Source organism: Python bivittatus, unplaced genomic scaffold (genome assembly GCF_059951505.1).
Source record: "Python bivittatus isolate LINGU-HERP-01145 unplaced genomic scaffold, Pbiv_v1 ctg000080_np1212, whole genome shotgun sequence".
Lineage (NCBI taxonomy): Eukaryota > Metazoa > Chordata > Lepidosauria > Squamata > Pythonidae > Python > Python bivittatus.
Genome location: NW_028277035.1, coordinates 11,349,089 through 11,373,435, shown reverse-complemented (window position 1 = coordinate 11,373,435; position 24,347 = coordinate 11,349,089). Strand labels below are relative to the sequence as shown.

At 37.0% G+C, this 24,347-nt stretch overlaps 1 protein-coding gene across 2 annotated transcripts in view; it reads left to right on the top strand.

The window, feature by feature from the left end:
• The window catches only part of DNAH9 (dynein axonemal heavy chain 9), a 212,906-nt gene that overhangs the window by 10,131 nt on the left and 178,428 nt on the right, over window positions 1–24,347 (top strand). Inside the window, exons 5-17 of one of the 2 annotated variants that reach the window (XM_088133503.1) lie at window positions 4,896–5,107; window positions 5,863–6,096; window positions 9,124–9,291; window positions 9,419–9,535; window positions 9,828–9,978; window positions 11,144–11,258; window positions 14,096–14,164; window positions 16,069–16,195; window positions 17,051–17,306; window positions 18,066–18,307; window positions 20,534–20,669; window positions 21,420–21,616; window positions 21,712–22,136. In XM_088133503.1, the coding sequence (XP_087989629.1) occupies window positions 4,896–5,107; window positions 5,863–6,096; window positions 9,124–9,291; window positions 9,419–9,535; window positions 9,828–9,978; window positions 11,144–11,258; window positions 14,096–14,164; window positions 16,069–16,195; window positions 17,051–17,306; window positions 18,066–18,307; window positions 20,534–20,669; window positions 21,420–21,616; window positions 21,712–22,136 (2,449 nt within the window). Of the gene's footprint in view, window positions 1–4,895; window positions 5,108–5,862; window positions 6,097–9,123; window positions 9,292–9,418; window positions 9,536–9,827; window positions 9,979–11,143; window positions 11,259–14,068; window positions 14,165–16,068; window positions 16,196–17,050; window positions 17,307–18,065; window positions 18,308–20,533; window positions 20,670–21,419; window positions 21,617–21,711; window positions 22,137–24,347 lie in introns of both variants that reach the window. The other variant, XM_088133502.1, reaches the window with a different exon arrangement.

Here is a 24,347-nt window from a genome sequence, read left to right as displayed (position 1 = left end):
ATATTGGTGTTTAAGGACTATTCAATTATATGGTTTAGAGATCTGAAAAGAGAAGCCTTACACTCTCTTAGATTTTTTACAGATACATTGGGCTATCTGTGCTGAAAATCATGTTCTACAAGTTTTACGTATCTTTCAACAGTTAATTTTTAGGATTTAGGATATGTGCTGATGAAGAATTTCAGATTAAGGTCCAACCGCAAACTCTGATCCTGAATGCACCTTAGCCAGAGTTAAATTAGTTGAAGTTTGTAGGGCCAATAGACCTAATATTGATCACCATCTACTGGAATTAGCACAGCTTTTTAAAAAATCCTATAACTCCATTGTAAAGAGGAAAAAATAAGAGGCCTAATTAAACAATTAGCATAAGGTAGCCCAGATGATTAAGAGTAAAAGGTCCTTGGCTTTTTGGCTCTTGGTAGCTCATTCTTTCCCACAAGACTCATTTGGACCCTCAGTATTGATTTAACTGAAGTTTGGACTGAGCATTTCTATGTATTTTTCAATGGTTGGTTAAGTGAGTTAGTCTTTTCTGAGTTGTCTTTAAGTTACCTTCCAAATCAGGATCCGTAAATCCATCCTCTGAAAGTGATAAAGCAATAGAGTAGATGATTCCAGCGGAATGGTTAAAGATAAATCCTTCTTTTGGTCTCCTTATTTAGTTGTATTGACCATGCTTGCCAGATCCCCAAGGATTAGGTCCTGGTCAATAACAATTCTAGTCTTTAAGATGGAGCTAAATCTCATTTGGCTAATAGTACCTAATTAGTTTTATAACTATAGTTAGCATATTATTTGTATTGGAAACTGACTGAGTGGCTGATTCAGGGTAATTTTTTTCTTAGATATTGTTTGGATTTTGACCAACACATTCTGCATTTGACCATTGCATACAGTTATATGTAATTAATATAAAAATCATTTAGTGGAAAAATACACTAGCTACCAAGAAGAGCAACATACGTCACCTTTATCAATTTAAAGGCTGCATTTGAGTTAATTCCCAGAGATAGGTTTTGGATGAAGCAGTTTGTCCATAAATCAAACACCCTTACTTCTGATTCTAAAACTTCATGAAAACACTTCAGTGCAAATTTAAAGTGTCCCAGGATGGCTCTCTGTAATGATTCCGGTCCAAAAAGGAATGAAGCATGATTGTTCTTGCTCTTGTAAGATTTCCATATTAATTCCATAACGCAAGTCTTGGATTGATGGAGTTTATCTTCCCACGTTGGCTACTAAATCTAGTCCAGTTCTCTAAGATGATGATGCAGCTGTCTTCTCCATAATGTGAGTGGGTTTGAGGTGGAGTCTTTAAGCGCATATAGTGGAGAGAAGGGACTCACATTACATATTCCAAGACAAAAGTAGTCTGAACCCAAAGGGTATTCAGCAGCAATCATTGCTGGAAAATAAATAACATCATTATAGAGTAATACTTCAATCTGAATAACACCCACCAGTGGGTGTTATAAAAATGAAGGAAATAATGACTTAGGTTCATCAGGCTATAATTTTTTTATAATGTGTTTTTTCTTGTTTTTGTCTGTGTAAGAAGATGCTGTCATTTTGTTTATATTTGGTGCATTGCATTCAATATCATCTGTGACTGCTGGCTGATAAGCAGGTTATTGATCCAGCGGCAACTTCAGTAACTTCAGAACTGATGTTTCCCCGATGTGTCACAACTATTGCTATTGGCTGATGTGACAGTTGGAATTGATTGGTCAATTTAATTCTTGTGCATCTATTAATGTACTGTGATCATTATGAGAAAGTGTTTTCTATGCAGCTGTCCCTTATTTTGAAACATGCTTCCAAATAAGTACCGTCTTCATTATGGATTTATTTAGTCCTCTACTAACAAAAGTATTCTGATGTGTTTACTCTGTCAACAAACATTTTCACATTAAACTATGAAACCATCTTATCTTTGTGATGAGCTTCATTTGCCTTTCACCTCTTTACCCTTGGGCAAAAAGAATATAGACTTGGAATGCTTCAAAAGCCTTTGTGAATTATTTAATAAATGTCCCCACAATACTAAAAATGTTCTGATAAGGCCAAAGATGAACTTATTGCATCTTCCCATATTTTAGAATGTATTGCTTAAGTGTGGTAAACCACAACTGTAGGGGAAACATTGATAATGCCGGTTTTGTGGGAAGTTATTTCTACAATAATGCATTCAACTCCAGCTGAGATCCATACTAATTAGTGACATAGCTGTACAAAGGTGCATTGATGAAATGGGTAATGATCAGATTCCAAGGCTACTGAAAACACAGAAATTCTCTGTGCAGTTGGACAAATCCAAAGTATGGACAGCAAAGTTTTATTAATGATCTATGTATGATATATTGATGAAAACTTCATCCTGAAGAAGAGACATTGTTTGCAAAAAAATCTTATAGCTGATACAAAAAGAGAACCATTTTTTACTACATTAAAAGCCTACTTTGAAAAGGCCCATATTTCACTGACAAATCCTATTGCTTGTACATCTGGCGGAGCTCCAGTTATGGTAGGAAAATATGATGGATTTATGTCATTTTTGAAGAAGGAAGCTCTAGATGTTTTTCTCATATTCACTGTATAGTTCTCAGATAACATCTTCTTAAGAGCCCTTATATATTCTGAGAGTTAACATAATGACTTCATACAGTGAGCTAACAAATTGAATACTGATGTGTGAATGATGAATCCATTCAAAATGATATGTATGGATGAAACATTAGATTGTATCATGATAATAAATGTAAAGCCAATTTTAAACAACACAGAAAATTACAACTCTGGAGAATACAGAAGATGCCCTCTGTCCATAATTGTAAAGCCAATGTTTATTTATACTATTAGCTTCCCCAATTTTGTGTCTAGTCAAATCAGGTTTGAATGCAGACAGTCTCTTCCCAGAAAAGAAGGAAATTGTTTGGATGTAATAGAAAGACAAGCTTTTTATCTGACCATATCAGCTTAAACTCTGAACCTTAGATAGAGGGCACCAAGACAAATATTGCATTAAAAATGAAACACAAATAAGAAACATTTTAATATAATGACATAATTTTATGCATATATTTTTATGAATAATAAATACATTTTGTTTGAATGAAATTGGATGTTCCATTTGTATTTGAGTTTAAAAGTAAAAAAAATATTAATAGTATTAGAATGTAAAAATTTAATGACAATAACAATATATGTAAGTAGGCAGTAAAATTATTGCAAATGAAAAAATATTTTTTAAAAAACTGGGCACTGAAAGGTTGATGATTACTGCTATGTAATACCATAAAGTATTTAAGTATTTGGGAATTATTTTTAATCCTCTTTGCCTGGAGGGAATAATTAAAAGCTAAAGGTTGGTTAATACAATTCTATATTTCACAGATAGTAGAGGCCCACTGCCCTAACCACTGTTAAACTCAAAATGATTAGCATTCATGGTCCCCAGATTTGTTCTAACAAACACCTTGGACCTATGGAGGCAGTCCAATCTAAATTTTTAAGATCTAGACTTGGGACAGCACTTTGGGAGTGGACTGTGTGAAATACCATTCATTCATCTCATGTGTGCTGCATTGGAGAGCTTCTCTCTGGTGAGATTTAATAGTTTGTCATCTAAACTAGTAAAAGGGAGATTTAACAGTATCCTAACACAAGCATAATTATGTCCATGCTAGCTGAGGAATATTGAATCTTTTATGTTTTATTGCATTGCCTATTTTATATAGCTTGGCACAATGGCTTAATAACACCTTTGCTGCTGAATTGTTCTGGCTGGTCTAATGTGGAGAAAACTCATCTTCTTTTGGTCAATCTGTCTATAGAAGTATCTAACAAAGCAACTAGGTTTTGTGAAATTGCCATTGTAACAGATGATTAATGGTAATACTCTAAATATTCAATAAGTATATATGTTTATCTCATCCATGCCAAGAATAAAATTAAATAGTCTATTTATACCCTTGTGAACTTTTACCGTTTTATGTTCTCATCATTTTGGTCTTTGATATGTGTATTCTTCCTTAATGGCTAGTCTTTGACCCTAAATAAGTCTCAAACGAAATTAAAACCTTTTCTTTTTTTAAATCTGGGCAGCTGGGAGGCTTAGACTCTGGTCTCCCACATGGCACCTAGAAGTGTTCAGTGGAATAAAGATGATAGGTAGGATGGAAGCAAGTGCTTGATTTCATTCTTGTCCATTTAAAATTTATAAATGAAATAATAATAAAAGGAACAAGTATCATCAGGCTAGTTTAGAGCACAAGAAGTACTGGGCTCCCTACTGGCCCCTACAGTCTAATCATTAAAAAAAAATACAGAAGCCAAATCCTTATAAATCCAGTTCACTGAAATCATGTTAAGTAACTTGAGGGTTTGTTTGAAACTAATCCCTGTTTTTGCAGCTAAATAACATGTGGAAAGAATACTCACAATCGTAATGTATAGGAGGGTTTTTTTTGGAGTTGCTCAATATACTAGAATTTAAAGCTGCTTATATCTACTGTACCATTCATCCATTAAAAAGAAATCTTTAAAGAGTCTGTAAGGAATTGCTGAATCCCACAACATACTTATCTCTCTGCAGGAAATTGAGTTACATGCTGTTACTTTTGGGTGCTGCGTTTTCTTTGCCTTTCTTTTTCTCAGCACTTTTAAGAACAGATCCCATTAATTTTCATATCTCATGTTTTGTGCAACTTCATGCAACATAAAGCCAAGATAAATTTGTTGGCATTCTAATTCACAATACAGATATTTGGGAATAAATACCTTTGAATATGAAATGATTTATTTCCAAGGAAGTTTATTTTTATGTTGTCATCTAAGTAACATACAAAGTATTTCTTCTTAAAAAGCGTGTTCTTTGTTTTCAAAAATCACAGCTTTGATTGAAGCCCAGGATATAAATATGTACCTAAAGCCTCTCCAGCGCCCGCTAGAAGAAATAGAAAATGTGGAATTTAATGAGGTGAAGCCGTTATTAAATCATATGCTTCATATAGTGTGCTTAATATGGGGCACTTCCAAATACTACTGTGCACCTGCTAGAATAATTGTGCTTCTTCAAGAAATCTGCAGTCTTCTTATTCAGCAGGTAGGCCTGAAGTGGTTCTAATTCTGCAAAATAATTAAATAATCTGACATTCCACGTGTTCACAGGATGAATGTAGCCTTTCTTGTGAGGATGTCTACGGAATCTTTCCAGGATAAACTTGTTTTGCCAGCACATTAGTTGATTCTTGCCACATCTGGTGTAATCTCAATAAACGTGGTCACATCAAGAAGAGCTGCAAAAAGTTTAGGTCCCCTATTCAGCACCCGACATCAGTGGTGGATGCATCTCTCACTACTGCAGTCAATCACACTGCAATGGGAAGTGAAAGGAGAGGTTCTTTGCACCTTACGTTCACAACACTGGATAATTAAAACAGGACAGTTTAAGAGCATGGGGTGCTGTTAGCAGAAGCTTTTAGTGTGCGCTCTGTCTCCTTCATTCATGGAATTTCACATGGAATTTTAGCCGTCTTCTATTTTTTGACTGATGTTTCAGCTTTTTTTCTTACCAAAAATAAAATCACTTAAAAGGGAAGAAATGGAACACATATGCAGTGCCTTTTGATTGGTAAATAAGGAGCCAACATATGCATTTGTTGTTATATGCCTAACACATCTGTGTACAAATCTAATCTCTACTGATTTCCTATTTTATTAATTATCAAACCAGCATCAGTTTGCAACTGAGTGGTCAATTTAAGAAGCGAAACAAAGCAACACATCTTTTACAAGGATTGTTCCATGCTAAACTTAACTTACATGGATTTAATTTGTTTCTCTATTCTGTCCAACCAGGCTAAGAATTATCTCAGCCCAGAAGATCTACTTAAAGGGGAAGCCGAAGAAAGTCTGAGTAAAGTCCAGAAAGCTTTTAATGTTTTTGACTATTTCAAACAAACCTTTGAAGAAAGAAGAGAAAATCTTAGCAATTATTTTCAGCCAGGCCAAGAAGTAAAGGAATGGGATTTTCCTTCCATAATGGTTTTTGCACAACTGAATAATTTCCTAGAGAGGCTTCACATGGTATATGTAAGTACTTGGCTGTGAAATAGAACAATGAATAATCCATACAGAAAGCAATGTATTTTGGCGTCACCCTTTTCTGCAACCCATTTCTCACATTTTTCTTGACCCTTTGCTTAATGGCTTAAACTGTGGATTTAGAGCCTTTCCCACTTGCATCTGACTGTGGGACAAGCATGCCCCCAGATTGTCTGTTGGTCATTTAAGTTGGTTCAATGATGCTCCCTCCCATCAGGTCTTTGGGCACTGACCTCCACGGCCATTCTGGGTTGAGCAGCAGGGAAGTTCAAACCAGAATTTCCCCCTTTACTTGTCAGGTCCCCAAGCTGAAGTCTGACTCAGAGACATGGCTTTAAAAGAAGGATCAGCCCAACTAAGACGTGATTGGGGAGGTTTACATGGTGAAGTAGGAGAGAAAGCTCTGATTCTCCATTGCTTCACTCTGCAGCCCCTCCCTTGCACTGGTGACTTGTTGCTTAGATCATTTTTGAATATGGGTTTAGCACTCTTCTGAAAAAGCACTGTGTTCAAAAGGGGGTGGACTAATAGAAGTCAATGAGAAAGGGCTATGTGGTGAAGCACAGAAAGAGAGCTGGCTTATTTCTGGGTCTCTCCTGCTGTTGCTGCTTTACCAGATAGCCTCCCTCCACTGGTCAACTGTTCATTGGGTTCCTTTTGAAGGCATCAAAATGGCAAAAGTTTTGATTGGAAGCTGTTGGTGGCTCCTTAAAGAAGCTGCATCTGTTCCTGGGGTCCTATAGTAGTTGCACAATCCCAGGAAAATATGCATTGGAGTTAAGGAGATGCTGACATAGCATGAGAAGGTGCTTTGGAGTGGATATGGGTTGTTTTCAGCATGCCTCCCTGATTCACTGGGTTATAGGAAGGAGGGAGGGAGCCACTTTTAAAAGTTATCTGGACATTCTGGACTTCAAACATGTTTTACCCCTTGTTGCCTTGGTAACACAGCTTGCGTATCTCTGTCAAGGTCATCTTTCTTACTTTCTATCTACCACACCAGCTATTGGTACCAGCCCCATTTCTGAAAAAGCTTCAGCTAGAATATTTTGATCTCTTTTTCAAAGTACTAACTCCAGCCAAATGCAAAGTAATATTCATTGGAAGTTGCTGCATTTTGTATACCCCTTTAATTAGCCTTGCAAAAAACACAGCAATCATTATTCCTTTTAAACATTACATTAATATTTTCTAATAGTAATTTACTAATTTTTACTGCTAGGCAGTACACTAATTTATTGTCATTTGTGCATTTGTTGATGTAGTAAAATGGATACAAGCAGAGGTAAGAATTTATGTTCTGTGATAGTACATGTTTCATGACAGATCCCACTTATAAAACATTGAGGTAATCTAGTTTGGGTATTAAAAAGTTATAGGTAATTGTTTGAGCAATCTTGGCCCAAGAAAAGTTGCATCTGATAGTCTAGCTAGTAAAAAACTCCTTGTGCCACATAAGCCAATTTGGCCCTCTGTATCATAACTAGATCAGTAAATATCCAGTAATATTGGATATTATGTTATCAGGCTGGCCTGATTCTTTAAGGGGGATGCAAGCATATTTTTTTAGGAACAAATAATATACTTTTTTATTATATTGTTGTAAAACATACATTATATATCCTGATACAGTGGTATTTGTACAGTATTGACTAAAAATTCCTAGCACTCTAATGATTAAATAACTTAAACCATTAAAAATAGAAAAAAGAAGGTATTGTATCACTGTTAACTATAATTTAAAATGTCAGTGTAGATAGGCATGAGATTATTTAGCTTTGTGTCCAGAACTGAATACATTAAAAAACTACTGCAAATCACATCAAAATATTTGTTGTACAATAAGGGTTTCTGCTTAAGTTGATTAAGGTCTCCACTGTATTGTTACTTATTATTAGAATGTAAGCCTGTCTTTAATTGGTTGTATGCTACCTTTCAAACAAAACAAAACAAAAAACATTTTTACAAATAGCATCTCCGGGTTACTGGTTTGAACTTTAGCTTATTGGCCCCTAGCTAATCTAGACCATTACAGATCCCAGGCGCTTCTACTACCTTTTCTGATCCAGATGAAAAGAAGCAAAGTTTCTTGGTCACTATTCAAATCTCCACATGATGAGGTAGAAAGAACACTGTGGGATCTCAGAGAACAATCTTTCCCCCAACTGATGCCTTTTAGGCCAACAGACAAAAGCCCCATTATGTGCAGATCACCCTGTGCAAGCACGTACGATTAATATACTTACTGCATAGATTTTGACCTGCAGAGTTAACATTGTTAGTGCTACTTATGTTTAGTCTCAAGTATGTTTCATTGATGTACTTGTAAGGAAGTTGATATAATGAAATCCTATTTCTTTGCCAAATCTGCCTAATAAAGTGAAATAATATATCTACTATCATATCAAACTATTAGGGGCAAAGGAAACAAGCAATAAAGCATATATAAAATCCATATCTAGAGTTGGGCCTGCCTGTTTTATTCTGTGAGTATTTGACTTCCTTAGCAGTGTTCTAGTGTACTTGTAAAATATGTGTGGCATTTATTTAATATCATTTTTATGTTTATATTGTATTTGTTTCCTACAGAAACTGCAAGAAAGTACACAGGGTCATTACAGAGAAAGGCAACAAATTAGAGGATTTCTGTCCCATATATTTATTTTGGTGCATGAAATTTATCATGGTTACAGAAGATGTTCCCTTCTGGAGGGTTTTACAATAAGATCCAGTAGTAATAATTTTTTAAAAAGTCCTTGATCAATATGGTTATGTATTAGCACCAACAGCAATATCACTTTCACTGTCTTCCTCCCTCTGTCAATGAATCTGTCTATAAATTGATAAATACAATTTATCTTGTTCAGGAAACTGTGATATGTTGGGGCTGAGAAACAAATTATCTGAAAAAAAGTTTGTTTGTTTTTTTGCTTTTGGCTGAATAATCAGTATGTGATGTTGTCAAAGCCGGCCTAAATGATAGAGATATAAACTGTGAATTGTTGATGCCTGTAGGATCTTCTGATGACAGTTTTGGACATAGAGAAACTGGAGAAACTGGAATTTAGTGGCATAAAAGGCAAATCTCTGAGTCAGCAAGTCCTGAGCATGCATGAAGAGTTCCAAGAAATGTATAAAGTATTTTCAGACCGGACATATGACTGTCTGGATGTGGCTAATATGGTAAGTGATTTTGGACTCTGAAGAGGACTTCTGGGGCAAGCATACAGTAAAGGGTATCTAGTGATGAAAGGTCTGCTCAATTAGAAATGGCTTTTATTCATAAAAAATATCTGTTTGGTTCCTTTAGGAGTTTGAGGATGATGTGTATGACTTTAAGAATAAAATGGAAGATATGGATCGAAGGTTGGGAACTCTCTTTGGCCAAGCTTTTGATGATGCAGCTAGTGTGGAGCATGTATTCAAGGTTTGTCACTGGTTATACTGGATGACTGCAGTACACAGGAAATGTGCCCTAGTTATTTTAAATAATGACAGATGCCCATATGAGGTACCAGTTTATGAGATTTTATGTTTCAGTAGATAATACTTCATTATCAATTTATGTTGACTATTGAAATAATTACAGTTGAATGTATTTTTGATAGCTAGTTCACTGAAGGAAATATGTGAGCAATGACAAGGATTGCTGTTGTAAATGGATGATTACAGGCCATGTAGGTGAAATCAGAGTTTCTTTCCTTTTTTCTGTGTGGTAGCTGATAGACATATTTGGAAGCCTCCTGGAACGACCAATGATAGCAGTAGATGCCTATGATAAATATAATTTTCTCATCAAAATGTTCGAGAGAGACCTTGATGATGCTAAATTAATCTATCTGAAACGTATTGAGGAGGAGACAGAAATAGGTACATGTTAATAACTTTTACAAAGGCTTAATACTCAGTTATCAGAAAATGTTAATATAAATTGGTTTAAGCAGTTTGATTTTTTAAAAAAATGTCATAAGAATTTGTAATATCAATTATCTGACATAATTGTAGTTATATATAGAACAGTTTTCTTTTTTAGATTAAAGATGTAACAAACTGCTGTGCAAAGTGAAGAAGGTGTAAAAATAGCAATATAGTATGTATTTTTCCAGTATCAGGTTATTCAAAGGGGTTTCATTTAATGTTTGTTCCCAGTTGTATTTTGTTTTGGGAGTAAAGGCTCTGAAGTATCTACTGGGCAACCAACTCCCATGTTTTTTTTAATTGTAGGTTGCTAGAGAAGTAGGGAGTTGAATATCAATGTGATCAGTTGGGGATTCAGTTTTGGTGGAATAGACCTTTTCAGATGTTATACTTTCCTTTTATGCCGGTTTTTTGCTGACCTCAGTTGACAATTAACAATTTTTGGGAAGCTGATCCCTGAAGTGGGTTGGATGATGCCAAGGATGATGTCTGTGTCATGAATGTGAGCAGAGGTGGCATTTTCCCTGACCCTGAGTTTTCTGTTGGAAGTTGGAAGGATTCTTTTTGGTATTTTAAAAACCTAGAGTAAGCCCACTTAGAATGTACACCAGTGTTGTCCAAACTTGGCCACTTTAAGATGAGTGGACTTCAACTCCCAGAATTCCCCAGCCAGCATGGCTGGCTGGGGAATTCTGGGAGTTGAAGTCCACTCATCTTAAAGTGGCCAAGTTTGGACAACACTGGTGTACACTATGCTTTTGGTGTGTTTTGAGTCTGAAAGCGGGAGGAAACCGCACTAGTGATTTTCAATGATCGTGCTGTAAGCTGTGGTAGCATGATCAAAGAGAGCTCTAAAGACTACAGAAATGGTGTTTAGAAATCCTTGTGGCCTCTGACCAATGGCTGCCCACCTCAACAATTCCCAGTGATTGATATATAGTCCCTGTCATAAGAATCCTCTATCCTACTGGCCAGGATGCCTAGTTTTACACATATTCGAAAGGTTGTTTTCTACCGCTGAAGACTGAATCAGCAACTAAGATTGCTCAGCCTTGTTGCAATTTAATGGCCACGCAAATTTTGGAGTTATCGTTTCAGAATGAGCTTTGTTTCTCAGGTTATTCACCAGTGCATAAGAATATGCCTTTGGTGGCTGGAGGAGATCGCTGGGCTCAGGAACTAAAATACAGGATCCAGATTCCATTTAGTAATTTCAGGCACCTCAGTCACTGGTGGGTATGTTTATTTCATAGAAATGTATTTATTTTATCGGACTTTCTGTATCAGTGCGCTGCATGCATTGTTTTTACAGTGAGGAACGTTAGAACTGAAAAAAAATTGACAAAATTACTTGACATTACAAAATAAGTTTGAAAAAGTGCTTTTGGCTTGGTCTACTCTTTTTATTCTTTCCAACTTGATGGGACCTTGAAAAATAATTATCTAAAAGGTTTGAGACTATCCATCTGTCTGTCGTTTAGCAGGGTGACTCCTCCCAAACAAAACAGAATGGGAACAATTTTGGTGTGACTGGAGAAGCCAACAACAGAAAAATTATTTAAAGAAGTGCTAGAGCTTCCTTCCTGGTTATATGACCCAGAGTGGAATGGCTGGAAAGAATTCTCTGTGGTTTCTCTCCCTTGTTATATTCTGACTTATTTTGTCCTAGTGAGACCACACAAGACACAGCCAGGCATTCCGTAGCTGGTGGATTGTTGAGAAAATCAAATGGCTAATGAAGACACCATCCAGTGGTTTCTAGGAATAAATTGAATCTGTTTCGTGTTTGTGGTTAGGCAACTGAGCAACCTGCAGAATTCACATATTCATATAGAATTCCTAAAAGGGACTATAACCTTGCTTTACATAAGCAAGGGCGTAGGCAGATGGCTATGTTAAAGGGCAATGCACCCAGCAGGAAAGTATGCCAACATAAAATTGGCTGCCCTGATTGCTGAGCTGTATTCTGCTATAGCAGTGAGGCCTACAACTGGTGCTGCCCTTTTTATTTTAATGCAGGATAAGCTAATGATTGGTGAATTCTCCTGGCTTTGTCTTCCTTCCTACCAAGCATTGCCTGCCAGCTGGCAAAGAACCACCATTCATTCTCTTGAGGTGGGGCTGGGTGGGGTGGAGCTGGGTAGTAGGCAGGTGCATGGAATGGTATGTTTAGCCACCTGTTGTATCGCCTGACTAACAGGTCACAGGTTGGAGGTACTCAGCGCCCATGACCTGTCAGTCAAGATACTTCTGAACACAACTCTAGCACTCTTCTGAATGAGTGCTAAGCCTCTGCCCTGAAATAGCCTAGCCTAGGCCCAGAGAAGGGGCATAGGATAAAGTGGGAGGGAATGAGTGAGCTTTATCCTTAAGTAGCACTGCAAGGGAATAGCAGTAGTGGCAACAGGTCCTGTTCTGTCCTCATGGACAGCAGTACCCAGAAGTAGCCTGTAAGCTGCTATGGAGCTGGAATGGAGTAAACCAAATGGCACTACCTCCCCAAAGTAATAAAAACAGCAAAAGCCATGGCTACCCAAAATCTTTTGTTGGTAAAACAGTGGAGAACCTGAAATTCAGCAGTGGTGACAAAGCTAACAACACAAAACAGGCAGAACGTGACTCTCTTTCACAGTTTAAATCCACCTTCTATGTAGCATAGGACTAGCTCTCTCAAGAGATTGTTTGTTACTCCTGTTTTTAAAGACAGCTCCAGCACTCTTTCAAAGGAGTGTTAAACCTGTATTTACAAACTAGTCTTGTATTCTTTCTAAAAAGTGCTAAACCTGTCTTTATAAGGAGACCATATTAGACCTCACATTGCTTCAGAAAGTGCAAGTCAGGCATTTTGCAGACAGATGCCTCTGTGGGGGCCAGGTGTCCGTGCTGTTCTGTAGGCCAAGTCAAAATCGCCATGGAGGCCAGTTCCCAGCCATTTGGAAGGGTGGTGGCATGGCCACACTAGCCTAAAATGGCCAATAGGAGTTGGATGGATGCCATCTCTGACCATAACCACAAACATATTGTCAATGAAGTGTCATGTCTACAGCCAAATTATGCTGCAGATAAAGGAACTAACTGGAACAATTAAGGACAACTTCAAACTGCCTCAGCTGTGGGCTGAGGATGAGATGAAGGCAATAGCATTAGGACATGGAGTAAAAATGATTGCTAGAGCATGCTCCTGCCACACCTAGGGTGTGTGAGGACAAGGCAAAGCTATGGTTATTAGTAAAAGTATACTGACAGGATTCACATCATTCTAAACCGTGATTTGTTTAAACATGGTTTGCATTAGACCTGACATGCAGAATAAATCCTAATTGGCTGGGTTCAAACGATATACTATGCTATAAACTATGATTTACAATTAAAAAGAGTGTCTTCACACTGCACATTAAATGAAATCCAGGTAAATCACAGTGTGGCTCAGCAAGATGTATGGACCTTGTCACTGAATCTACATTTTCTGAATTCTGAAATATATCTATAGTAAGATTATCAATCACAGTGGAAGAATCAGGAAGTGTCAATGTGCTTTATAGACCCCACTGATGAAAAGTAAGCTGATGAAGAGGCACTATATTCTAGTGTTGAACATTTTTCTCTCCATTTCTTGTTATATCTTTTGAAGAATGCTATTATATACAGGTTTGGGAGTAGTCTTTATGAAAGGGATAGATATATAAATAGTGTTATTTCAGGTTGGTCCTTAACATGCATATTCTTTGGTACCAGAAAGGAGAGACAGGACAATTGAAGACTATTATACATCACTGTAGTCTGTAGGCCAAACTACAGTGATGTAATGATTGATATGGATGGACCCATGCTGACAGTTGGTAAAAGAAACAAATTCTTCTGAAGAGCAAGCCATGATTAATATCATGTGTCGCTCAGGTCTCAGGCAGAGGAATTCTTCACAGGAAAGGTGTGTGTGTGTGTGTATTCCAAATGTATGACATCTACATATAAACATTATCTAAAAAGGTGACACTATTTAAAATATCGGCATGTAATTTCAGTCAAATTATCAAGTCATAAGGTTTACTCTGATGCATTTTATTGATAGTTCCTTGGATTCTGTGGAAGGCAAAAGAATGGTGCAGAAGTATGAAGATTTGATCCAGTTATTAGAAAGGTAAATGTGTCTCAATAGGGCATATTATAAGAATACATTTGCCTTTGCTAAATTATTTTTATGAGGTTGGTGCAATATGTAGCTAATAGGTGTTTTGAGGTTAATTTTATCCAAATATGCTTTTTTCCTTAATTAGCTAAATTCAATGTTTTAGAAATGTTTTCCATACAATATGACATTGACGTGGTAATATATTTCTAAAAGTCTTTTGGGAGGAAGAAATAAAAGGGGAGGGAAGGAGAAGCCGTGGCCTATGTCCAAAATATTGCCTCTTAGTGCAAATAACATTATGATTTTCTCTCCAGTTCATTTAATTATTATAGATCCCCCATTTTAGCTATTTTCTGCCAAATTATTTGGGAGGCTGCAGAGCTATATTCGGTCATGTATAGCGTAATCTTTATCCTTATTATTAGAGCAGCTCCTATACGCACTCACCCCCTCACCACACTCAGGATTAAGCTATTCTTGTAAGCAAAACAGTTTAGCCATTTAAGACGTCACTTGTTATTTCTAAATGCTATTTGCTATATTCTGTTTCTCACAAAGAGTAGACTTTTATGTGAAAATATTTGATATCTGTTATAAATATGAAATCTTCATGCCTAAAACTATTTTACAACAATCTAAATTATGAAGGCTTTGCCCTTTAAATGTGGGGACGCTTTATAATGTCTGTAACTGGAATTCTGGATTTTTGGCATTAGGATATTGGAGAATTATTCAAACCCATTTTGTATACAATTTGGGGTGTTATCCTGGGGCTGTGGTTGCATAGCTAGTAGTTTGTATATAGAAGTATCTAGGGGACTAAGCTAAATTTAGCTAGAATAATGAACCCCCTAGTTTTTGATGAACTTCACTTGTGATATAAAATCCAGACAAATCCACTTCGGCGAAACATTAATCACACATTTCAAGTCTCTAGACCTAACTACATTACGAACTTATCAGAGGACTTAGTGGTCAAAATTAGCATGACTGTGTGTAGTATAAATAAACCTAGGCACAATTTAGGTCATGGGTGAAACCAACTATGTTCTGCTGCATGGAAGCTCACAGAAGACTTAAAGCTAATTATAAAGACTCAGGAAGCACACCCAATGTAATTGTTAAACAACAGGCAGGGTGAATTGGCCAAATCAGAATCTAGGGCAACATCTGGAGATAACCAAAGCTAAGTTACAGGGGTCCAAGTTAAGGTTGGAATACATAGGGTCATAGGGTACAAACAATAGCTAATGTAGCAATATTTATTACAGGATTGCAAGTTAAATACTTTTCTGCTCTACCAGATACCACCTTTTCTAGCCTTAGCTGAGCAAAACAGGTATTTGTACAGGGTTCACTTATGAATAGATGTTTTGCTCCTAAAAACGTATTCTCTCTCATCTGGCCCTTCATGTGCTAACATTTTGACTTTGCACCTTTGTGTACTGTTTACACTGCTGGGTGGAGTTCATCCTGGGTGGACTTCATCCTCTGTTCCAGACTTAAGTGCCACTGTCCCAGATTCTTTTAGATATGCTCCTGCTTCTTCTTTTATAGAGTTTAGGCTAATGGATTCCTGAAGCACTATTTTATCTTCAGAGTTTAATTTACATAACTTAGATAAGCATAATTTATCTAAGGGCTGATGATAGTCACATGACTGCTTCATCTTGTGATTCAGTTGTTTGAATTTGGAGAAATTACTCTGTAGGAAGAAACAAAGTGGTCTTCTAGATAGTGGGGACAGCGTGGCAAGAACACCCCCCCTCCCCGACTCTGCTGCTTTTGACACTAACAGATTTTTTCACTTCAGCTTTGCTTGCAATGTAGCCAGGAAGTCTCTTCCAATAACAGGCTCAGGCAGTTGTCTGGCAGTGTATAGAGTCCTACATGATTGCTTGGTCTTCTGGCAGATATCAAGAGAAGCTGTATGAGGAATGGTTCCAGACTGTGTCTGTGAAAGCTCAGTATAATCTCAATCAACCACTTATCCAACGAGATTCAAAGAGTAAACTGATTACAGTCAATTTTGACCCTCAGGTAAGGTGAAAGAATGTTGATCTTCCAGAAAGAATGTTGATCTTCCAAAAACTTTTCGCAGAAGCAGGTGCAGTTTTGCAGAGTGAGAAGTAGTCTAGTGCTTGGAGCTATCCAAGCATGGATTAATCTCTGCTATTGCCCAAGGAGATAGAGAACTACACGGCTAAAAAAACTCCTAGAGAATAGCAACATCTTGAGTCCTCATCATTGCACAATTCCATTCAGTGGAGCTTGAATTTAATTCACATATCCAAAATTAAACATTTTATGGAACAGGAGATAAATGTAAAGGAAAAAGTATTCTGAATTAGAGCAAAAGCCCAGCATAATTTTCTGCCAGTGGTCACAGATCAGCCATATCCAAGCTCCAAACAGGCCAGAAAGAAGATAACTTTGTTTAAACCCATTCCTTATGCCCAGTATTTCATATTCAGAAGCATGTTGCTTCTTCAGTGGAATCTCTGTTAACCACCATAGTGTTAATTGATACAACTTTATTGTCAAAAATTTGACTATAAAAGCAAAACTTTCCTTATTCCCTAGTAATTTAGATAAACGTTTCTGAGATTAAAACTGGAATTATGTAGAAAGACTTGTGGCTGAATTTTACAGATATCCCATATTGGTGGGATGACAATCCGAAAGATAGTCTGTAATTAAAATTTTTGAGTTGAGAAGGAACTTTTCTTTTCTCCCGGAGTCCCTATTTGGTTATTCAGGAAGTTCTCTAACTGAAACTCTACATAGACATACAGAGAGAGAAGAGAAGAAATATATATATATATATATTTTCTAGAAGAGAAAGGATTCTAATGAAAATATTTCAAAGGTTTGTTTTACTGTGTGGTTTTATAGCTGGTGTCAGTTCTAAGAGAAGTGAGTTACCTTGGAGAAGATCGGATCGGGAATATTCCAGAAACAGCAGCAGAAATATATGCTTCTAGGGAATCCTTCAGGCAATTAGTGGCCAACTTGGATTTAATGGTTACTTGGTACAACAAAATATTGTGTACAGTCCTAGAAGTGGAATATCCACTGATACAGAGTCAGCTGCATGCAATTGATATTCAGTTGAAAGAAGCAGAAGAAACATTAAACTGGAAAACAAAAGGTAAGCTCTCCTTGTGGAGTCCCATGTAGCAAGAATAAAGTGATTCCTGTTCTTTCAGCCAAGCTGGGTCTTCTTCAGAAAGCTCTACTTGCTCACTTTTTCTCCTCTACAGATGAATGTGGACATTTCCAAATTGGGGGGGGGGGGGGACCCTGTTCTCTCTTCTTCCTGGTATCCTTCTGTGTATTGTAGTCATCTGGTGTCTATAGTGCTATGTCCATTTCAACCTAATATAAAGAGTGAACTTATCTTGAATGTTGGGGAATTCATTTTCCACTTTGAACAGTTAAGGAAGATGACTCTTTGGCACTGGAAAAGAATACAGGAGCTTAGAAAGAGAAGAAATAATGAAGAAATATTTGGAGGATAGGAAGTCATGCTGGTACCTATTCATTTTTGAGTAGCTGGAATGGAATAGATGGGTGAGATTCTCTTTCAAAAATTAAAAACAGTAATGTTTTTACATTACATGTTGAAGATTGTATAATGATGAGAGTTGTGTTTTAGGCCTTCTATATTAGATTAATTTTGCTTTGGCAAAATTATATTGTAGTCACGCAAAAGCTATATTTATGTAGAGGAAAACAGCTCATGTTCAGTAACATTTTCTTGCAATTCATTTGTTTCCAATGGGAAAGCCATCTGGCCCTTCGATAAGAGCTCAGCAAGAAATGATTTTTTCCTTCTCAGTTTTATGGATTGGATGACTTGTCATTGTTAACTTCTTAAAATGTTCTCTGTTGTTGCTTTTATTGGAAGGCCTTTGGGATTGTATTTCACACATGGTTAACAGTGTTCGAAATCTTGAGCAAACAATCCAGAAAACCAAAGACAACACTGAAGAAATTCAGAATATTATGAAGTCTTGGGTCTTCCCAGTATTTGAAAGAAAAGATGGGAAAAAAGAATCTCTGCTGTACTTGGATAATCAACATGAGCGACTGGACAAACACTACCAACTCATTACAGACTCAGGGCATAAGATTCATTTTCTGATTAAGGTATAGACATAACTACTCTGTTAGGACGAGTAATCTGCAAGTATTTTGTTCCCATTAGTAAAAGCATTAAATCATTACACACATGAAATGTCTCATCCATGCTCTCATTTTAATATGCATTTATGTTAACATTCATTAATTCAGGAGTACTGTAACGAGTTGCCACCTGTTGATCCCAAATCCAGCAACTTTCCTTGCAACCAATATTGATTCAAAAGAAAGTTCATTTATTGAGAATAAGTGTACAGATCCAAAGCATTGCTAAGACTGATCAAAAGCACGCCAAAAGCTGTTTTTCTTACTTTCCCCCCCCTACATCGCCCTTAGTTCTTGGTCCTCTGATTCTCTTGCTGGTATGACCTTGAGCATGCCAGAGCTTGTGATAAGGAGCCATCTGCTTTTTAACGGTTTCTCATCCCTACTCCCCCCCCCCTTTTACAATGGCAGAACCGCAGCATGTAAAAAACCATTTTTTTTTCTTTTTAAACTAGCCATCTAATAATCTATTATAAAATCTTGCGAGGATTCTGACAAGTACCAGGTCAGAAACCGTAGCTGCTTTCATCATGTGAAATCATGGGATTTCATATGATGGGGGAGGGATTTGAAGACCTGGCTCTGCCATCTGGCCTAGGGTAGGGAGGGAAGACATTAGGTGTGAGGTTGGCTAGCCCCTTAGAGCCCTGGCGTTTGCTGCTCTGAACCATCGGCCTCCTGGACTTTTTTAGTAACTGTTTCACATAGCTTTAGATTTTAGTAATTGTATTTTATTTATTGTTTTAATCAGTTGTAAGCTGCCCAGAGTCCCCCATTAGGGGGAGATGGGTGGGGATAAATTTAATAAATAAATAAATAAAAAATATATGCCTGTTTGCATTTAGAGCAGGCTGGGATATAAACCACACCTACAAATCAAGACTTCTCTCATTAAATAGAAAGATGCTGATATTGTGTTTTGTGTAGAGTTTCATTATTCTGTGTAGTTTCAGTTTTTAAATTGATTTTATTGCAAAAATTCACAATAAAACAAAATATATAAAATACCAAAGTACAAAAAGCTAGAAAACAGATATCAACCTGGAAGAGAACCCATTCCCCCATACTAATAAAAATAAATGTAAAAAATAAAAGCAACCCTTTTTGAACATCCACTTAAGTATCTAGTAAATACAACCCCCCCCCCTTTTGATGAATTTGTCTCATCTTAAGATCATAAGAGACATATTTAATATCATTTAAAACTCAAGACTGATTTGTTAAAATTTTATTTTACTATTTTATTACCAGAATTTATATGTTACCTGATTCTAATTCTTTATTCCATATTTCTTGTAAGTTATCAATATTTATCTTAATTGTCAGTTCATTGTTGTTTAGCCTCCCAAATACTACTACAAGTACACTTAGAACTGTAGGCATTGCCAAGATTGCCAAAACATTAGGTGCAAGTTGGGAAAAGATCAAGTGTTTTCATTTAATATATTGCAAACTATATTCATTTAAGGTAGCTTTTAGGCAAGTTGTATTCTTTCTATCCCCTCTCAAAAGTCTTCAAGGTGTTATTATTAATAACCAGATCTAAGATATTACTCCTTTTTTGAGCCCAAATGTAAAACAAACAACACTTTTCTCCACTTTTGTTAAATAGGAATTATTCCAGAGAATCAATTGCTTATGAGAACACAAATCAAACTTAAAATATCCTTCCCAGTAACATCCAAATATGTCTTGCTGCCTTTAATGCTTGGAATATAGTGGAGTTCTGACTAAAACTGAAACCAAGCATTTACTAGGATTTCAAAGGATAGTTAGTAGAAGTTCTAGAGGGGATATGGTTGCATGATGGCAAAAGAATCGTAGGAAGGAGATCTGGGACCCACTTAGCATCTTCAGATAAAAGATAAGGCAGCAAGTGATGGGGGGGGAAAACTCACCCTGAAATATTTGAATACTGTACGAGGCATAGTAAGTGATGATCTGGACTAATGGTTCCTAATTCTTTCCTTAAGCAAACTGCAGCAGCATCCACAAAAGCTTTTCAGGCCACCAAATGTGGCACTTGTGGGCTCCGTAGAACATGTGATATCCCTCAAGGAGTATCTGCTAGGTTAAAAGAAATATTTTTAAAAAGTGAAAGGGAATGCTAGATAGTGCCGTTTCTACCTTTTTATTAGTGCTGAAACAAGTTCAAAGAATGTCTTTTGATTGGGATTTCTTTATATTTAGGAAAATTTGAGACTCTTTGAAGCAGATCCATCTTCAGATGTATGGAAAGCTTATTTGGAACATATAGATGAGATCATTCTGGATGGATTCTTTAATGTCATTGAATGTTCACTTAAATACCTTTTGGAAAATACAGGTGAATTTGTCCTTCTTAATCAGACTCCTTTCTCATTTATTTTGGGGCTGGTTCTTCCATTATTGTTGTATCTATTGTGAACATAATGGGGTGGAGGTGGAGAGATTGTTGGACCTCCATGTTCTAATCTGGACATATTGTGCAATCACTGAACTAAGATTACAAGAGATCTGGCCTGTGAAAACAAGATTTTCCCTTTTGCATCTGAATTTATTTTGCTGTGATTGGAAATAAGACTTTAAAATCAAAGGTATGATTCTTTCACAAAAATTTGGCTGATGTCTATGTCTATTCATTTAATGCAGTGTAGAGGGCATAAGAGGAATGGCCTTGATGAATAGAGGAAAGAGCTGCTACCAAGGCAATGGTCAGATAAGTGGGTCTTGAGCCTGGGGCAAGAAACTAACTTGAAGAATGTCTCAGACAAGCCTCACCCTAGTTTACAAGAAGATAAAGTGAGGGAGGGGGAACATTTGCAAGATTCTGTTACTGTAGCTGTTACAATAAAAGTAGTTCTGACTTGGTCTACCTTGTAGGGCTGACATGCAGTTTGCTTCATCTGTGTTAGGCTACAACTCCTAGACTTTACAGCCAGCATGGCCTTTGGCTGGACTGGCTGAGAATTCTGGAAATGGTAATCCAAGATATCTGAAGGGTGCCAAACAGTGGAAGGCTGTACTGGTGTTTTTCATTGCAGAGGCTGGAAGGAATTGTCAGCAGACCACTTACACCTGCCTTCTTGTCCTGCAGATTCCAAGGCAGACCACGCTCCTCTTTTCAAAATCCAACTGGAGTTGTCTGTCCCTGAGATGACATTTCGCCCTACTTTGGATGCTGGTGCCGGCGATGGTTTCTATGATATAGTTGAAGGTCTTGTCAATGAGATCTACCGGGTCTCTTCCCTGGTACCAAGGCTTGCAGACCATTGCACATTCCCTCATTATCAGGTTTGATCCTTGGTGGCTACAGTCCTGTATTACATGTGAATGTGTTCCTTCAGTTGTTCTGTTTAGTTCAGGGTTGCATTTCTGTCTCCTGACAGGCTGACATGGAAGAGATGGCTGACCTTGCTGACATGCGCCAAAGCTTAATGGGGCGTGTCCAGAAGATGATCTCAGCTTGTTGTGCCTATCGCAACTCCTTTGACCACTACTCCTATCTCTATGTGGATGACAGAAAGGAATTCTTACGCCAGTTTCTCTTATATGGTCATGTTCTCACTGCAGAGGAGATAGAAGTCCATGCAGAGGAAGGTGTCCCAGAGACCCCTCCTACACTTCAGCAGTTCAGAGAGCAAATAGACTCTTATGAGAGGGTCTATGAAGAAGTAAGCCACCTGGAGCCAATCTGTGTGCTTGACAGCTGGATGAAAGTGGATGCCCGTTCCTTCAAAGCATCTCTTCTGGGTATAATTAAAAAATGGAGTTTCATGTTCAAGCAGCATCTCATTGACCATGTGACCCACAGGTATCACTATTTTTCTTCCTCTGCTTAGATCTTTCATGTTGGGTAGAAAATGTGGTTAAAAAAAGAGTAGATAAAAATCTAGACCCAAAGTTTCTCTTTTTGTGGCACCCTACCTTCTTCAATATACGTCAATGCAATTTTAAATAGTTGGCATTGTTTCCATCTCTTTTCAGGCAGGAAACAAGTAGGACCAGTAGATGTAAGTTGTACAAAAGGCATAATGGTGTTTAAGAAAAAGTCCAAGAAAAATTCCCCCCAGTTTTGCCCATTTCTTTTCATTGCAACACCAGCTGCTTGCTTATGCATGTGTTACAATGTCGTATAAGGCTTGACTCATCAGAGATCAGTTTGATGTTCTGTGAATCACAGTGTTTTTCTTCTTTAAGATCCTGTTGAATGTCGTATTTCCTGAAATTGATATAAAACTACTACACATGTAATGTTCTTGGGCAGACTTAGTTTCTAGCATGCTGAAGAGGTTGCTATTAAAATTCCATTTAGCTCACGGCCATTTTTCATTTGTGTGTGTGTTTTTAAAAATGTCCTTGAATTCTTACAAGTCAGCTCTTCCATTCCCACATGGAATGCCCTATGCACATATGTTTGGCTTTGAGTCAGTTTCAGAGATCTTACTGATTTCAGTGATCTTTTAAGTGAGCATTGTAGTGATTTCTACTTGGGGGATTAAAATTCACATATGATGGGAACAATTAGTACAATTAATATTCGCACTAACAAATAATGAGGAGAAATAGTTCAGGCAATTACAATTACTACAATTCCAAAGATTATATACATGAGAAAAAAGAAGCTAAGGGGAAACAATTATACATTTTCCAAAGGAGGAAAAAAACCCTGTTTAATTAGCATGACCAATACCTAATACATGGATCAGTGTGCTAATTCTAAATATTCTAAACTTTAAAAGGTTTTAATTAAAAAAAAATAAAGAGGATACAGTATGTACTAAATACGGTCTGGAAGATTTCATTAGGGAAACATCAGAGACTGGATGGGTGTGCAGACTAAGGGGATGTTTATTCGTGGTGAAAAAGGGGAGCACAGAGGAGATATTGAAAAGTTAAATAGAAAAGATAGAGAATATCAGTTTAATGTTACTGATTTCAAAGAAAGGGGACTGCAAAAGGATTTATTCCCAAGTTGCTTGTGAACAGTGGACAAGAACTGATGAATACAAATTAGATCAGGATGGGGAAGCTCCAGTCTGTGGGATCAATTGGCTCTTGTTGGTAAAAGCTTTGCAGGCACTTAACCTCCAGAGTCACAGTAACTGCTCTGTTTTGGCTACCATGCACTTAATTGAACCTAACATCCTTTGAACTATGCCAGCTGGAGCACCTCGAAGGTTAGCTCTGATTATGGAAATTGTAATCTAATGTAATCTCGTGAGCATTAGCTTGATGAAATTTTTTGCCAGTTCTTTTCTTTTTTTCTTTCTTATAATTGCCTCATCCTATGCATAATTTCATGATCTGAAGGGATAAGCAATGTCACCATTAAATGTCTTCAATGCTGGTTTAAAGTCCCTTCTATTTTTGTGTACTCCCACAGTTATGCTTTAAATGTCATGACTAATTGTTGCAGCAGAACAATAATCAAATGGCAATGACTGAATCCTTGTCGAAAGGATTACGCTACACCAATCTCTGTGAGGTCTTGTGGGATATAGCTGGAAATACCTTGCAGTAATTATGTAGTTTATTATTGGATAAAGTGAGGGACACTAATTACATTTCCAAATTATGAGTATAGGATCATCAAAAAATAAAATATGAAATGAGAATGCCTGATTATTCTCAAGAGGAGATTGCATCCTAGTTTTTCAAGCGATGAGGAACTTCAGAAGTTCTGTAGACTTACTGGCATTTTGTCCTATTTGTATTTACATTAAATACATAAATTTAACATGTTAAATACATACATTTGTATTTATATTAAATTGTTGTAGTGATGGCTACATTTTAATCCTCATATGCTGCCCAGAGTCACTTTTGAAAAATGGGCAGCCTTATAAATTGTTTAAATAAATAAATAAGTAAATATCCAAGATACAGATAAATGGAGACTTTACTGATGAGCCCTGTTTCTTCATTAGACTTTCAGGGAATAGCAGTAGCCAGAATGTTTAGATTCTTGCCGGAAGCAAGTCAAATCTTACTATCCCTTTTCTGGTCTCATGTATGTTCCTAA